This window comes from Pieris rapae, chromosome 20 (genome assembly GCF_905147795.1).
Source record: "Pieris rapae chromosome 20, ilPieRapa1.1, whole genome shotgun sequence".
Taxonomy (NCBI): Eukaryota; Metazoa; Arthropoda; class Insecta; order Lepidoptera; family Pieridae; genus Pieris; species Pieris rapae.
The window spans coordinates 8,833,541-8,851,629 of record NC_059528.1 but is presented as its reverse complement, the minus strand read 5'-3'; the positions used below and the strand labels follow the sequence as shown (position 1 = coordinate 8,851,629).

The 18,089-nt window shown below is 35.3% G+C and overlaps 2 protein-coding genes across 6 annotated transcripts; both read right to left on the bottom strand.

Annotated features, from left to right (window-relative positions):
• Positions 1-1,155: 1,155 nt before the first annotated feature.
• LOC110994112 (protein EFR3 homolog cmp44E) lies at positions 1,156-15,243 on the bottom strand. Of its 5 annotated transcripts, none has more exons than XM_022260614.2 (20): positions 15,084-15,243; positions 10,390-10,594; positions 9,367-9,517; positions 8,862-9,014; positions 7,068-7,166; positions 6,810-6,967; positions 6,654-6,732; positions 6,327-6,465; positions 6,100-6,170; positions 5,356-5,544; positions 4,965-5,137; positions 4,581-4,684; positions 3,954-4,074; positions 3,742-3,877; positions 3,387-3,500; positions 3,055-3,175; positions 2,882-2,973; positions 1,943-2,104; positions 1,371-1,512; positions 1,156-1,294 (listed from the first exon to the last, which is right to left on the bottom strand). In XM_022260614.2, exons 1-19 carry the CDS (start codon positions 15,166-15,168, stop codon positions 1,372-1,374), a joined length of 2,493 nt encoding a protein of 830 aa, XP_022116306.2. In that variant the 5' UTR covers positions 15,169-15,243; the 3' UTR covers positions 1,156-1,294; position 1,371. The 5 variants fall into 5 exon arrangements, with proteins under 5 accessions (XP_022116306.2, XP_022116304.2, XP_022116310.2 ...); XM_022260612.2 differs by having other exon boundaries at positions 5,356-5,556; positions 15,084-15,242; XM_022260618.2 differs by lacking the exon at positions 15,084-15,243 and adding an exon at positions 14,247-14,376 and having other exon boundaries at positions 5,356-5,556.
• On the bottom strand, positions 12,668-14,170 carry LOC110994114 (cyclin-L1). The gene has a single exon (XM_022260619.2). The coding sequence runs from the start codon at positions 13,970-13,972 to the stop codon at positions 12,722-12,724; it is 1,251 nt and encodes a 416-aa protein (XP_022116311.2). The 5' UTR covers positions 13,973-14,170; the 3' UTR covers positions 12,668-12,721.
• Positions 15,244-18,089: the final 2,846 nt, after the last annotated feature.

Sequence of the window (18,089 nt, the reverse complement as noted above, 5' to 3'; positions counted from 1 at the left end):
GACATCGTTTTCGTCTAAGAATTAAAGATACCTGAATGTCTTGGAATTTTTAAAATAAGTTTTTTTTTTGTTTTAAAATGGTCAAACCCTTAAACTAAACCAATACGAGCCATACTTGGACAGAGTCCACGATAAAACATGATTCGTATACATAAAAAATAAACGTAACATATCCTTGTGTACTGTACGACGCATGATTTCATATGTTGGTTAACACAATGCGACGGGCGACGAGAATCTTATCGTGATTGGGAATATCGAAGGCAAACGAACACGTATTCAACGGGATGAGCCGATCAAGTAAAAAAGTCATCTTCAGAACTATACACCGTCGTAAAAGAAGCGCAGCACCACAGGGAACATGGTCATGGCGCCAGACCGCCCAAGACAAGCCTACGCAGAGGAGTACGGTCATGTCGTTTCTTGTAAAATTCTAAATAAAAAAAATAAAAAAACATATGTGCAATTCACACATGGTAGAAGTGAAACCTTCAAAAACATTTTTTTTATTATTAATCATATATAAATTAATCATTTTCCATTATCTAAATGTGTGTGTTCTTTTAAAACAGTATATTTTAATGATAAATTTTAATTTATAAGTTTAATATAAATTTTTAATTTGGGAAAAACTAAAACATCGAAAGTTTGAAATTCGATCAAATGAAAAAGCGGCAGTAAAGAGAGGCTGTATAATGCCTGCTATCTCATTTTCTCCCACGTTAAATCATATGATGAATTGATGTTTCTGTCTCTCTTTACCGCTGCATCCGGTTTGAAATCACGACGATTCGAAAGAAGTTTATCTATCTCATTTTCTCCCACGTTAAATCATATGAATTAATGTTTCTGTCTCTTTTTACTGTCGCTTTTTCGTTGCATCCGGTTTGAAATCACAACGATTCTAAAGAAGTTTCACTTCAATAATAAAATAAAAAGTGTTATACTTTTATGTATACTATTCGATGTTAAGTATTTCTCGTTCTCAGTTATCGTTTCCGTTTGAGGGACATTCAGATAAGTTTAAGACACTATAATTTTAACCAAATTCCTAGTTAACCACACCCTTTAATAAACCACACGCCGATGTTTTAATCAAAAAATTACAAATAACCAAGTTAAGTTAAAAATGTCCCTGAGGAAATAATACATGAATTATGAAATCTTTGAAACCATGAACGTTTGTATGTGTATTCTTTTTTTTGCGTAGCCTTTATTATTATTAATTTCTGAAACACTGCGAGAAAAGTCCACTACGGCCTTAAAGTATGAAACTGCCAACTCTATTGTTCACCTGAAAACATATTCATGCTGATTAATCGTATTCTCGATCGGGTATATGAAACGGTCAGGCGATCGAGTCCGCGTACCTCAGTAGAGAAAGAGCTCCGTCAAATACTTGGTGTAAGGCTGGTTCTGAGTCTTGCCCGCGGGAGAGCCGGCTCCGATGGGCAGAAGAGGCTCCTCGGAGATGGAGTTGAAGATCTCTTCCAGCTTGTCTTGGATCTCGTACTGAAGGTATGCGATTAGAACGTTACTGTTTTAGTTATGAGGTGACAAAAATGTTCAGTGTATAGTGAACAGGGTCGTCCATAAAATAAATAAAAAATCAGAAGCGATACATTTTTAGGTCTGGGCCTCAGATTTCTGAATCAGTTTCATGATCATTTGTCAATCTAATGGGCAAGTAGGTGATCCAGAACCTACGGCTTCAGGGATGAGAGTCCACTAGCCCAACACTGATTTAAAAATAATTATAAGAAATTTGTCGAAATAAGTTTAAAAGTTAATAAATTTTAATTTATCAAATCAAACATTAAATTAAAAAATGAATAAATCTTAATTTCGATATTAAGATTTTAATATAATTTTAAGTCTTGACCTTTAGTGACCGACTCAATAATAAGTTTCGGAAGAGGTGTAAGAGATCAGGAGATCAGACCTTGGGCTGCGTGATGTGCAGCAGATGGTCGAAGGGCGCAGTTCGGAAGGTGTTGTTGAGGGAGACCTTCCGCCTCTCGGCGTCTCTCCTCTCCGCGTCGCTGGGTCCGCTCGCCGCCCGCCGCAGCGCCTCCAGGCTCACGTTCTCGCTCTGCGTGGGATGCTGCGGCAGATCGGTACGAAACGACTACTGACACGTGAGATGAACCAAACTTACGCTAAATGGAAACTAAACGTACGAACGTACGTATCGTCTACGAATACGCGGTTCAATGAAAGCGACACTAAGATGAGGAAATGCGTTCGGGTACCAAAGCAGTGCGCGCGTCGTGTACGCTGGCGGCGTGCGCGTCTTCGTGGCCCCAATGCCAGAACTCATTGTCCGTCCGCTGGGGGAATGGGGATTTGCGATACAGGCTATACGTATGTCATTTCAATATTTGCTTATTTCTTTCAATATTCCAAATTTATATTAAATAATATGGCAAAAATAAATTACTTTACTTTTACTTATGACCACGCAAATTTCAAATAAATAAGTCTTTTAAACGCATTCGTCTTAAAGAAATGAATAGATTACATAAGTCCCAAAGTGGGGCATGGAGGGCCGGTGGTTGTAGTTGTACTTTTCAATGAACATTCGGTACTCTTCGTCCAACGCGTCGTACTGGGTTTGCTATAATATATATTTTATTAAACTATATAATATATATATATATACGAGAATTTAGTTTTATAAAGACGGTTTCGTTGCATTTACCAACAGTTCAATATTGAATTCATAATCGCAATCATAAATGCAAAATAGAAAGGGATAATTTTTTAAAAGGCCGGCAACGCACTCGCGTACCGTCTGGTAACGTGGGTGTCGATGAGCTATATCAATCAACCATTTACTAGTCTAGTTTGCCACACAAAATTGAATTAAAAAATAACTCACCCTCTGCACTCCTGGAGAACTATTGGCGCTGTCGAGTTCGGTGACGGGTCCGGCGGATATGTCTGCCAGGCTGTCCCTACCCTGGGTCGCTCCTGAAAGGGATTCACTGCACTGAACGGCATTTCATTGGAGCCATCGGCTGACAAATGAGATGTGAATACGTGAAGGCGTACCGGCTTCCACCCAGCTGTGCCGGTGGGCGAGGCCGAGGGTTGTGCCGCCGGAGTAAGGGGAGGCGCTCTGCAGGCGGCTGGGCTCGATGCCGCTCGCCTTCAGGCACTCGCCCAGCGCCATCTGCCGTATTCATATAGGAATGTATACTCCACGAACGACTTTATATGATGTTTAGGGATTAAATTTCGGTTTAGAGAAAGGATATATTATATTATCTTCCAACTACGTCTATTATTTAAATAAATTCATATGTCAACATATACTATACAAAAATAAATTTGTTCATGATGAAGCACTCATTAATTCAATGGATTGCCCCAAATGGAGTTACCTGATCGATCATCAGGTAGGGCAACTTGTTGGGCGATTTGTTGGGCGACACGTCGTAGTCGTCGGAGAGAGGCGGCAGCATGTGGGCGGCTTCTTCGCGGCGAGCCTCTATTATCTGAAATGCATTTTGGAAAATTTAAATTTAATACACAAAAGACCTTTTTTTCATTCGGCTGACAAATTATCACAGATTCAGAAATTTGAGGGCAAGAGCTAAAAAGGTTTTAGCGCCGTTGCTTTGTTTTTGTCCCATAGAGTTCTGAGAAGTTAATTTAATTGAAATAATTCTTATCAATTATTATTATCAAATTAAGGTCTTAAGCAACAAAAATCGTAAATAATCAAACTTAAAATACCTGTTTAATATAATCCCCGAGCGGCGGCAGAGCAAGCACGTGCGGCACTAAGGCCGCCAACGCAACGGTGACGGCGTGGAGCTGGCACTGCTGAGCCGTAGACAGGACTGGGTTCGATATCGCCGACTGTTGGATGCTGGAAGTAATATTGCGTAAAACCGCTATTCGCCATTAGCATTAATCTCTTCTCGGAATGATGGAAATAAACTCACGCCAGAATGAGCTGAAGCATGTCGCAGACGGTCTCCTCGGAGGCCAGCTCGATGGCGAGCAGAGACAGGGTCGTGTATATCGCCGATATGTTCTCGGCCGTGTTCGATTCGAGTTGCAGCCCTAAACATCATTTTAATTGAGTTATTTTATATAATAATATGTTCTCTTTTATTACTATAAAAAATCTTAATGATTTAATTATTTCATAATATTCGTAGTTAACGAATACGAGTACGAATATTGTCATGACCAATCATATGCCTCGAGTGAGATCGAGACGCCATCTTGACTTTGGACAGAGCGTTCAGGAAATGCGGAGTTGAGGGCAGTTCATGCCCTCTATTGACGATATTTCTTTAATATATACATTTTTTCAATTTATAAAAACTTGTATTTATGATAATTATTGTAAAAACAATGTAAGGAATGATGTAGTCAAAATAGCTATATAAAAATATATTATTTATTGCGGTACAGGCAAACGGATATAACCAATACACACAAGTGCAATATTATATTTAATGTGTCAATACCGACTCTTTATAAATTAATTAAAAAAGCTCAAATAGTGCGGTATGTTATATAAATACATAATCTAAACAAAAAAATATATATATCTAGTATACCTTCATACAGCGAGCTGAAGATAGCGTAGCCGTGTTTGCTGATGAAGATCAGGTCAGGTCGGGAGCATTTTTCCACTGTCAGGCCTAGTTTTTCATAGTCCACCCTGAAATTTAATTATACATTTTAAAATTGGGTCTATCCTATTGTGTAATTATACGTCGACATCTTTTATATCGTCTCTCACACTTAAACGCAAAAACTGGTGGCGCTTTGTTCGTAAGTACGTGTGCGTGCACGCATCTAATCTGGGAACAGTGCGTGCGCCAAGGCGCTTTGTGAGTTACTATTGGAAGCCTTTATCCTTTTTAAAAATCATAAAATGTTTTACGTCACTTCTTTCACATGTCAAAAGCATAATATAATAATCATACAATGACACTCACGTGGGCGCAATGAGCAGGGGGGCGTTCGCCCGTCTGTCGAGCAGCGTGTGAAGGATCCTCTGCAGCAAGGCCCTGGTGCGAGCCTCGCTGGTACTCGACACGCGCAGCAGGGCCTCGAGGAACGCCGCGGGGAAGGCTTTACTCAGCTCCGTCGTCTTGTACGTCGTTCCCACCTTGAAACATACAGAAATATATATATATGTAATGTATGCACTCGACAAAAGTATCTGTCTCTTTTTATCACAGCGTAATCACAATTCGAGAGAGAGAAAGAGAGTTAGACACTAGGCGAACACATTGGACTAAGTTTGAATGAATAGTTTTGAGAATTTAAAAAATATGATTTACGAGTAAACTTCAAAAGTGGCGTTTCGAGTCTTTGAATAAATACCTTGAGCAAGGACTTGAGCAGAATGCTTTGGAGCATACAATCGGCCTTGGTGGGCTTCCCTCGACCACTGGGAATTTTGCTGACGATGAACATCATGATATCTATCTTCTGGAAGTCGGGCAAGTGGTCCGCGAACTCGCCCAACGCGTTGATCAACGCCTCTTGGTAGAGACGCTCGTCTGACTCTTTCTGGAATGACAACTATTGCATGGAGGGCTTTTAGTTATTAGTAAGCGTCACGCACGTCTCCATTTTCAGTTCAAAACTAAAGTATAAGCAGTATAAGCCAACGAAGGAAACTATCCAAATTTTATCAAAATTGGCACAGCAGCATAATGTGAATCGGTTTCGAACTCTGGTTTGATTTTTTAAACACAATTATTTATCAACTTATCGACGGATAAATTTTATTGTGCCTTTTTTAGTGGCCATCTGATACCTCATGATATAAAATTGGAATTACTTTTTTACCGGATTGAAGCTATGTATTATTATAAATTATTTTACATAATTGAAAAATGTTCAGACGTTTCGCGTGCTTTACAGCGTGCGTGGTCACGGTGACTGAAGACAAAAGGTGTTGAATGTCAAATGTATTACAGCTGTAGAAAATTTATTTTCCCGGAGTTGAGTGTAATATTTGTTTTAATTGCTGCATACAGAATTATACTTATATAGTGTGGTGAACTTAGATTAAGAAATAACTAATAATAAATAATAAATAATGGATGATAAAGCACTCACTTCGGAATCTCGAGCGACTGATGCACGGAGATTCGTCAGGAGGTTGTTGATTATTTCCAGCACCGACGGACCTGGAATATTTACCAAATAGGCTTTAGCTTTTTCATACTTAGAGTCTTTAGAGGATGCGTGGTCGGCCTTTAAGGCAGGAGTATGTGCTTAATAATGGTAGATCGTATGTCCATGTTCGGTAAACCTTAACGGCTAGTTTTAATAAACAAACTCACCAACACTATCACCTGCAGCGATAGCTACGATATTGCTGAGTACTGTGGCTCGAGCGGCGCGGACACGCGTGCCTGACCCCCCTCCGCTGGCGTCCAAGTGCTGCATTAAGGCCTCCACCACGCTGTACGAGTACTGCGCCTGGAAGGTGTCGCGCAAGGCTCTATGACGGGTCCTCAAATATGATTTTCATGTATATTTCTGGCGAATTTAAGTTTTCAAGGCCTTTTGATATATACTATACATAACCTGTCTCTCTCATTATAACTATATACTTTTACTACTTTCATAGAATATATGTTATTTAGAAGTTGAAGATATCTCATTACCTGAATAGAGAACATGATAATCTTGAAGATGTGAACGGCGAAGTCGCAAGGCAACCAGAGCTCATGGCGATCGAAATGCCTAAAAATACATTCAAATTAAATAAATACAATTTGTTTCACAAAAATGTCCAGCATTTGACAACAAATGGTACTGACGTAAGTACGGGCCGCAGGACTGATCGGATGTGCCCGTAGGAGGCTCTCCCGACCAATTCCCGGAGACAGGCTTCGGCCAGTTTGGGCGGTTCCTCTATCCCTTCCCTCGTGTCGGTCTCTGCCTCTAGACACGACACCGTCTCGTATTTCTCTGCGCCCTGGTTGATCAAATTTCAAAAATTTATGGCATCCAATATTTGCTTAATATTACACATAAAAATATTTTTTTTTTGTAAATCTATTTGTTAAACACTTTACCTGCATATTATATAACAACGATGGCACAATCTTATCCATGTGCTGAGCCTCCCAAATATTCTCCACCAGATCGTCAGACACAGTCTTCCTTATCACCCCCTGAAATATTGCTGTGATGTAAATGATGGAAACGATCACATTTTAAATAAGGACTATGCGCCTGAATATTCCAACAAGCAAAATTATTTTATTCGCTATGCCTTATATGTATTTATTATTAGAATTATATTTTTTATTCAATATTTTATTACAGTTTTTATCGACCTTTACGTATTGGCATTAAGATAAGGTACTGTTAGAATAATGTATGTATTTTTGGGAATATATAAATAAAATTTATGGCTATTGAAAAGTTTTATTTGTAATTAAATTTAATAATAATAATAATCCAATGGCGCTACGATCCTAGACTTAGCTCCAGACTACACCTGTATCTCTGATAATTTTTACTTTATAGACAAGATCCGTCCTCTGTCTGATATTATTAGTTGATTTCTGGTTTGACATGCGGTTCCCGCACAATGCATGCCTCGCCGTACCAACGAGTAGGTACTACTCAATAATTTGAATTTTATAAATTAATTCAAGTTTACCACATGATACATAATACTATATCTACGATATATATTACATACTCATTTATCTAAAATATATGACAACTTTGGTAAACATAAATTTTACAAGAATTATTACAAAGAAAAATTATCATAAAAACATTAGGATTAAGTATGAGACAAGCACTATATATTTTTAATATAATGTTGCTGTCACCCAATGAATAAATCATCTTGTGGCAGTTTATTTGGCAAAGAAATATTAATGTACATTGTGATAAATTATACACAGATTAAATATTTTTAGGTCTTTTGTACATATCCTGAATTCTTTCTATTTTGATCGCAAGAAAATAATATTTGGCCAGCGCAATAATGTGTTGTTTTTTTATTTTATTTTATTATTATATAAAAAGGGACACAAGGCTCATGTGACTTGATTCAGAATTACTTTGGTAAGCCGGGTACCTACCATACAGTGGTGCACGGCACAAACTTCCTTAAAAACCGCTTACGTATACCTGCAAGGCCAGCGTGAAAAATATCCCCAGGGCTGTCGTTCGCATAGCAATGTATGTCGCTAAGTTGCAACATATAATTGACTTGCAGAAGAGGGTCATTTGTTAAAGCAAATTCTAAGCAAAGTCACATCTTGTAAAATAATATCAAAGGTGACATAACGAAATATTCACGTAATATAAGAAGCCGAGGGAATTAATCTCAAGGCTGTATTTTGTTTTATTCTTGTAATACTAAGCTTACAAGGTTTCACGCTCAATCTATTCATACGTAATTATTAAGATAAAGTCAGTAAAATATTTTATAAGGAAACTAACTGTTCCTTATGTTTTAAAGATAAAAAGGTAGCTGCTTTATATCTTGTTAAATTATGAATGATATAACAGATGAACAGCGGAAAAGCGTTTAAACGAAGAGGCAAAAAGAAGGGCAGATCAAAAGGACTCATACTCGTGCCTCTGCCCACCCGTTTGGATTACAGGAATAAAACCATATAACTAAACGCCACTTAGCTAAATCATTAACAAATTAAATAATAATCAACTACCACCGTACGAAAAGATTGATAAAGACAGTGTTGTTTAGAGTAAAAATAGTGAATATTCTTCTTCTAGCCTTAAATATTTAATAAAATCTTATTAAAAGTTATGTCGCACAATTAGAAAAGCCCTAAATATCGCTAACAATCATTCAATCGTTCATACGTTCTTCGTTCATTTACCTGCAATCCCCTTATCCCGGCGAGTCGTATACTATCTCGTGTGGGTCTGTCTGTGTGATTGCTATGACACATGGCAGAGAACTTGGACACGAAGAAGTCATACCGACGGTGGTAAGATGGCGTATCCTCTTCTATGTTCGCGAAACGGACAAACTGGAAACGATACATAAATATATATATATTTGATAAAACGGACAGGAGGCAAACACTTCTAGAGAGCTTGCAAGTGCGCTGTCAGCCATTCTTTTTTAATCACAGCTGCTAGCCACCAAGCTCATTGGTAAAATTACATGAATATTATTAAATGAAAAAGTTTTACTGTCTGAGCGCAGAACAAGTCTAATATTAGTTTTAACTTTAGTGTTCAATGATTGTAGAATTCGTCATTAAATAGAGTCCCAAGGCAAAGATCACAACGTAGACATCTTTTTATCGTAACATAACGTACGTGATAAAAAAAACTTAAACGAATTTGGCGAATATAAAAACCAGAAATGACACTCACGCTCTGCGTCGCAAGTATCTGTAGTTGAGGGTCTGTGGACTCCAGCAACTTCTGCACCATTTTAAGGAAGCTCTCCACGAAGAGGTTGAGCGTCTGCGAGTGACAGGCTAAGAGCAGCTGGTCCATTGCCTCCATGGCTATTATCACGAACCTGGACGAAAAGCCTTCGTGTGATATAGATGATAGAGTAGGTGTGTTAATTAAAGCAAAACCTAAATTAAGTGATATACAATTACGATAACTACGTAATATCCTTTCCTGCTAAAACAAATTCAGATGGAGCTCCTTTACATATTTTTATATGAATTTAAACGTGGAAATCTTACTTCAATTTTAAACTTACATTGACATTGAACATATTGCTCAAAGGAATTTAAGATTCAATTGTGTATTTAGAAACAAACATGTAATGTGCTTAGGATACACATTTTTCAAGTGATAACTACGCCGCTACGTTACGTAACGCGTTACAGCTTTCCTTTCTCTCACGCATACGGCAGGTTCTTCCTCTCTCACTCTTACCCGCAGCGGTAGCCGTATTAAGCTAAACTAAGCAAGCTTTCTCTTCTCTCTACTCAGTGTTGACACTTGACAGTGAGCACATACCCTCAAACTATCAACGTTATTGAAAGTAATTACAAAAAGAAAATGAGAGATTTCATTAATAAATAACCTTTCCTTATATTATCACATTCATATACATAGAATTTAAGCAATGAATAGTTCAACTTAGATTAGTTTAAGTTATGACTTCGGTAGGGCGATGCACACATTTTTAAAGTGGATTACAGTCTCTATCGAAGGCATTGAGTGCATAAACTACTACAAATTATAACATGACACGTCGTATTGGCTGCCAAGTATCCTTGCCCAAACTTCTGATGAACTTCTGCTGAATCTGGCATTATTGTGTATAAATTTGGACTTAAATTAAAAAAAAATATCAAGTTATTGTAGAAATTTTATCCCACTAACAAATACAGTGACTACTCTGCTCTCTCTTCTTTACGAATAAGCCCATACCCATGTCTGCGCCGATAAATATCCCTCGAAGCCTTTTGAAAGAGGTAGTCTCCGATCCTATCGAGTTTCTCCGGACTGGAGAGCGAATAGAACGTAAGCTTCTCCATATTTGACTTGACGAGGCCATCCTGTGGCAACGCGGGGAATATATTGTCAACCAGACGCTTGTATCTTGGCCGGAGTGCGGAGCAACAGCCACAGCAACCTGAAATAAGTCAAATCTCTCAAAACAATTTATTTTCATATAAAATTCTCCAATTGTTAACAAATACTTAAACCAAATCCGTTGAAAATTAAAGTAAAACACATGAATTCAAAAGTAATAATAATTAAAATCTAAATATTAATTATGGCATTTAAACCCATTCTGAACCTATATTATGTAGTAAGTAGTGATATAAAATATGGCTTTTGCCTTTAAAACAGTAGTAGGGCGACACAGCTCCCTTGATTGCGATAAGACACAAGTATGAAGTACTGAGTTTTTATGACTGACTCAGGTTCATAAAAACAAATTTTGTTAGAATCAGTAAGGAGCATTCAAAATTCATTCATTAGATAGACTTACACGTTATATACAATGTCTTACTCATCATAAAGCAAAGACGATGCGCAATTTTGTTTATCGGCAGCATAATCACTTCCTATTTATTCACTTATGTCACACAAATGCTATTTTAATTTACTAAACACTATTTAATTTCTATATACAGTTCAAATTAATTTTAATGATTTTTTTCTGTGTTATTAAATATATCTACATTGTAAACACGATTAAAATAACAATCTATGTGTATGACTTGCTATACTATGTCAGAATTGTGTCGTAAAAGATAAGGTTAAGATAACATTTATTTAGTTAAGTATGATAGTTAAATATTTCCGCGGGTCCGTACGAATTATTATCACATAATATTTACTTCTGCTATATTTCACCTTTCATTATTATTCAATACGCTATTAATAGACAATGACTTTAAGTGTAAGTTTATTTTCTAATCCCATACATATATACACGTTTTAAGACCTATTCTATTTGATTTAGTTTCAGCACTATGAAACATTTGAAAAACATCAAGTAAGTAACATGTTTATGACAAGTATGTATGGTAATTTTATTTTATTGTGTAATTGTCTTATCTTGTTTATGTTTTTAATAAAAAATTTTAATTCCTATTTTTAGCAAAACTTATGTTTACATATATTGTCGTACATATTAGATAGAAGATTTTATAAAATAAAAAGTAGATTTCGTAATAAGTATGATGTTGTAGACTTAATAAATAAATAAATAAGTATGAAAACTTTTAAGTAGACCGAGTAAATTTATTCTAATTCTATTATAAATAACAAAAATATAGATTTTCTTTCCTTGCTTCATCCATTCTCTTCGTTTTTCTTTCTTCAAACCAATCAAAAAAAATCATTTGTTCATATAGGTAACATAATGTACACTTCTGAACGTCAAAATATACTTGAAATGATTCTAATTTTACATTTACTGCCAGTTCTCAAATCAAGGGCGTAGGCTTTTATAGATATATTTAATAACACATAATTAAATAAGTTGTGGATTCCTGTGATAGTACAAGAATCACTAGTGAGTGTGGTGTTTTTGGTTAAAGCAATTTAAGTAAAACCATACAAGAACTTCTAAACTCACTAAAGCAATACAACTACAAACTCCAGATGTGAAAGTTATTTTTAACTCTTAAATACATCAGTTAAAAATAGAACCGGCTGCTGTGACATTTTATATTTGACAGCATGACTAGCCTATGTTTGTCCAATAGATAGGGCTAAAACAAAATGTTTCAGGAGTTGATAAAACAGAAAATTGATTGGAATTATTTACCTTGAAGTTTAGCATTTTAATTATAAAATAGCACTTTTATGATTCATATTATATTTGGGACCTACTTCAAAACACTTTACTAAGTACTTACCTTTTACGGTGCTAAACTTTATTAGGTGTCTGTATATACATTTATTAGTTGGTTATGCAAATGTTCCTATCTTGATAAGATACAATTTGTAAATCACAAAATATAAGATGAATAATTGAATTGGACATTAGGTAAATATTTAGTTACATACATTTTGTAGGCTAAAGAAAAAAAAAAATTTTAATTTGGAACAATTTTTTAATTGCTTTAACACCTATAAATTTTTAGGTAATAGTTTGTTTCAAACTTCTTGTAAAAAAAGTTACTTCAGTTAATGTTATCCAGTCACAAAAGCAGTTCCTATGGAATATAGAGATAAATTAAAAGCCATGTTGTTTAGTCACCTTACTTTATTTATACATTTAATATACCATGAAATTAATGAATTAATGCTTTCTCTTATCTTCCCTACTATCCCTACTTGATTTTGACCGCTCATAATCATCATACTTTCTTGAGGATATCCGACTCCTCTTATCATCGGACCTTCTTTCTCTTGACCTGTCTATTTCTCTTTCACGCGATCGAGACTTGTGCCTTTTACTGGAGTATTCTCGTTTTCTTTCATATGGTGAACGAGACCTCCTCTCCCTTTTCTTATGACTTGTATGATATTTTGAAGACAGTGGTGGTGTCTTTGGAGATTTTTCATTTTTAGTTTCTCTCTTTGTCTCCTTTGATGTTGTTGTTGATGTTGAAGGCTCATTTTTCTTCTCCTCTAACTTTGCTTCACGTTCCTTCTGTGCTTGCATTTGCCTATTAGCTTGATATACCCGTCTAAGAGAATCTACTTTGCTCTCCAATTCTTCAGGATTTACTTTAGACCTTTTGTATAGTTGGAGGATTCTTACACAAATTTCTCGAATTTCTTCTTCGGTTACTTTGAATAACAAGAACCAATGGGGATTATTTGGGAGTGGTAATCCAATTTTGCGTGCAGTCAAGAAGATACAAGCGCATGCTATAGTTTCTGGAGGAAATCTCATAAAAACATCAGTCCTTAGAGCATCATTCATATAGTTCCAAGCCATTTGCATAAGCGCTTTATTCTTTTCATATTGTAATAATTGCAGATAGACTACAATGAGTTTGTGTGGATGTTTTACATGAACACAGAAACCGAGTTCTTTAAGAATGCGGCGTTCAGCTTTAATTACTTGATTTTTGAGTTCAATATAGTTAAGGTCTACTATTAGCGGTGAGATTGGTTTCTGAGCTCTTACTTGTTTGATGTGATGAAATACGTTAATGACGTCACGGATACGACACGGCTTTTCCTCAACCTTGGATGCTAAATAAATGCTTCCCATTGCAGTGGTTTCCATAGGATATCTTACAAACGATTTTGAATAGTAGAATCTTTGAAGATACATTTGGCCTGTAGCCATGGCAACTTGAGGCAGTTTGAGCAAAATTCCGGCGGTTTGAATCATTTCACAACCAAGGACTCGGAGATCTATCTCAGTTTCTATGTCTAACCCATCTGCTTGTGATGGCGTCTCCTTGAACGTTGTTTCCGGTAGTAAACAGTTATGAAGCGTTAAGACTATTTTTCCATAGTTCTTGGGAACCTTTGTGGCTGTTGTTCCATTATTCTTGGCTTGGTTTTGAGTAGTCACTGTAGTGGCAGTGGTCATTTTGGTAAATAGCCACAACTTACAGTAAACAACACCTTCACTAAACGTTAAACAGTTATCACTTCATAGAAAAATGTTACTTTACAATTTCAAAGGAATGATCTATACAGTTTAAACAAAAATTAATATTTGTTGCAAAAACGCGGTTTGACAACGTACTCGAAGACGACCCGTTCTATAATGAGCAAGATGGCGCCACTAGAACATAATAATATGTCAACTGTATTATCACTTCATTCCTAAGGAAGGGATTTTTTATATAAAGTAATCTTACCTTGAGCCATATTAAATAACTCCTGGTCTTGTTATTATATATCTAGCCATTAAAGCTTTCTATAGAAAAAAGGGCGTAGTTTTAATGATTCAGATGTCAACAACAAATTCTGATAGGTATTTTTCCATAGGCAATTAGTTGTCTATGGAGTACTCTGTACTTACACAAACAGTAGCCACAGATAAGGTAAAATGCTAACGTCGTCAAACATGATGGTTTAAGTTACACTTTAGTATGAAATTAAAGGCACTAATATAATACGGTACATACATATAAAATGAATTCTAACGTTACCTCTATTTAGCCTGATTAATAAAAGAAACCCTTCATTTTTAATACATAAATATTTATTTATTTATTATTATATGATACATTTACAATATCATAGTTATGAGGCATTAAAAACAGCTGTGACTAAATACTAAAAAATAAAGGATGCCCAAAATATATATTACATTAAGATATTATTTAGTTTCTGAACTTTTGACGGAAACGGATATTAAATTATTGGCGCCAAGTGACAATTAATAATCATTAATCAATACATGTGCCTAGTTAATTACCTATTAGAATTTAGATTGTATATTATATTATGATATTAATGTGACCTGCAAATAATATGAGAAACACAAGACATTTAGGACCTTTTTTTATATATTCAATTATTAATAATTATTATTTATTAATTTATTCCTAATATTATGAGTTTAGAAAAATATTTTGGCAAATTCTCTCTGACTTAAAATAAAGTAGGATGCAATTATTCTCCACCTTACTAACTAAAATAAAATTTGGAAATTCTGTTAAGTATGGAATTAACGTTGAAAATATACTTACAGCCAGGATCGGTACATTTTTGCACAAATGATTCCAGAATGTCATGACCTTCGCCAGCATCAAAACAACATTTTACGAAAGACATTTTTTGTCTCCTATTTTTTACCTCAATAAAATTTTTTTGAGCTTTTTACGTAAATTCTTAAAACAGCCTCTATACATAAACGTTTATAGGATATAATCTTATTAATAAAAGATAGCACTTTTTTATTTGTTAGATAAATAATTATTGCTTTTTTATCCTTGATAAATAGTGTAAATAAAATTTTATTTAATATATCACAGTGAAATTGAACTAGAGACGAAAATTGAACTCAATCACCCACATTATTGCCAAAAGTTGTACTTGTTTAGCTCGTTTAATTGAAAACTGCTATAAATAAAGCACTTAGATCTTAAATTAGGTCAGACATGTCACGTCATTTCAAAAATAAGCAAAATTAAGTAGCGGAATGTATGATAGTCGACGAGCAACTGACTATAAGCCGACTAAATGAAATAGCTAGTTTCACTTGGAAGTTTACTGTTTCGATTAGATGAGTTCTTTTTAATTTTTTAGTATAATGCGCAAAGGTAGTTTATGCGCAATCCCTTGCTCGTAAAAGCGTACACAACGAATGGCTCATGAATTCACAATTATTTTAATGAAATAAGAATTGTTTAAGTTTACGTTACGATTCGCAATTCTTGCGATATTACATAATATATAGTACGTTTGCATACAGAAAGTTGTTTCTTTTTACTTTCTATCTCAAATAGGCACCAAAAATCGCGAAAACAGATGTCGCTGTAATGTATTACGAGAAGACTTGACAACAATAGTTAGGGTATTGTCTACGAGATGGCATTACTTTAAATGTAAAAAAATCAAGTTTTTTGCTACATTATCACAAACACTAGGAATATTGTATAATAATATATATTTAATGCTGTTTGCTTAGCAGTCTATTAGTTAGTTTGAATTGGGCATTAGTGCATGAATGTTAATGTTTCAAAAGTGGTCAGCTGTTTTGTATATCAAGGTCTATAATTCCCCCGACAATGGAACCTAGGACATTCAGTTACGCTTACTTTATTACCCACTAAGCCTTTACGATAAAATTATTAAGTTTTTGAGAGTTCGGACGCACAGCTTTACCATGGATTTGCAAGTTTAATAATAATAATACATATAAGCCTTTATCCAGATAGAAATTTTACATAAATTTAATCTTGGTCTCTAGTGAGTCGGAGACACCGACGACCCATCTTTGCCCAACTTTGGTTAAGGCCTCCTCCATTTCCTTCCACTTTGCTCTGTTCTGAATTTTCCTTGACCTTATTTTCCCAGTTACAGTTTTATTTTGTCTTCCCACCTTTGAAACTGTCTACCTTGTTTTCTTCTCTTATTTAGTGAGTACCATTATCTTTTTGTTCCACTTTTCTGTACCTCTTATTATATGACCAGCCTATTTCCAGTTCAATCGTCGAATCCCCGTTGTGACGTCTTTCGTGGGGTTTCTTATGATTTTATTATTTATTCTATCGGACCTTGCTGATATTTAGCATGCTTCTTTCCATCGCCGTCTGGCATGTCTGTAGTTTCCTGGTTTGCACTTTAGTGAGTGCCCAGGTGTGGCAGCATATTAAGACTGGAAGTATGCAGGTGTTATATACCTATACAGTTTTGTTTTGACGTTTATTTTAATTTCTGTTTTTTATTACTTCCTTTTACATTTTTATCCCTTGCCAATTATTATATCTATCTCTTTGGACATTATATTCGTGGTTCAGATTTGTTGGCCCAGAGCCAACAAATTAACACATAATCAATTGACTCTCCGTTTACAATAATAATATCGTCTGATGCATTCGCTATGGCTTTACATATAACATATGATCGGTTAGACAGATTTAGAAAAAAAATTATATTTAATACGCCATTTTTGCGTAGTAACCAATGCCCTAATAACTTATATAACACATTCTTTGAATCATTTATTGATGAATTCAAAAATGTGTTCACTCCAAAGACTTTTTTGGTCTCGGAGAAACCTACCTTTTGTGACTGGGCACCTCCGGAACTACACAAAAAAAGGCTAAAATTGTATGAATTGTATGATGAAAAACAGTATAATGACAGTGAAGAATTTAAAACTCATGTTAGGACATTTTCAAAAAAATTTAGGCAAGAGTGCAAAATCGCTAAGGCAAAACACTTAAGTAATAAAATAAACAACAGCTCTGATAAGATAAAGGCTACTTGGAAAATTATAAACGAGGAGACTGGAAGAACCTCCAGAAAGGATTCTGAATATAAGATGAACATAAACGGTACAGTAATTAGTTCCGACCTCGAAGTAGCCTCTGCATTTGAAGAGTTTTTTACTAATATTCCACTAGATACAACCAGCGTTCTGAATTCTTCGCCATCAGCCGCCCTTTTATTATTGCAACAGAATGTTCCTGTATGCAATCGTGAGTTTATATTTAGCCGCATTAGCTGCAATGATATTATAAAAACATTTAAACAGCTAAAAATTAAAAAAACTAAAGATCTTTGGGGTGTATCTGTTTTCATTGTACAATCAGTAATCGATGCTATCAGTTCAGAGTTGGCTATAATATTTAATGAATGTATAGATTGTGGAGTCTTTCCAGACCAGATGAAGTTCAGTAAAATCACACCGTTATTCAAAACGGGCAGCACTTCTGACCCCACAAATTTTAGACCCATATCTGTGCTGCCTGCATTGAGTAAAATTTTTGAAAAAATTATTCTAGATCAATTACTGATACATTTTAATAATAATAAACTTATGCATAGCCAGCAGTATGGTTTTACAAGAGGTCGCTCTACAGCCGATGCTGGCCTTAAATTAATTTCCGAGATTTTAAATGCTTGGGAAAATTCTCATGATGCCATTGGAGTTTTTTGCGATTTATCAAAGGCTTTTGACTGTGTCCATCACGAAATCCTTATCAAAAAACTTCAACACTATGGCATTGGCAAAAAAGCGCTAAATC

Coding starts and splice junctions, on each gene's coding strand:
- LOC110994114 (XM_022260619.2), bottom strand. CDS start 13,972: ATGACCACTGCCACTACAGTGACTACTCAAAACCAAGCCAAGAATAAT.
- LOC110994112 (XM_022260612.2), bottom strand. CDS start 15,168: ATGTCTTTCGTAAAATGTTGTTTTGATGCTGGCGAAGGTCATGACATT. Junction 6,968..7,067: donor CGTTGTTATATAATATGCAG/GTAAAGTGTTTA, acceptor TTGATCAACCAG/GGCGCAGAGAAATACGAGAC. Junction 6,171..6,326: donor CGCTGCAGGTGATAGTGTTG/GTGAGTTTGTTT, acceptor TAAATATTCCAG/GTCCGTCGGTGCTGGAAATA.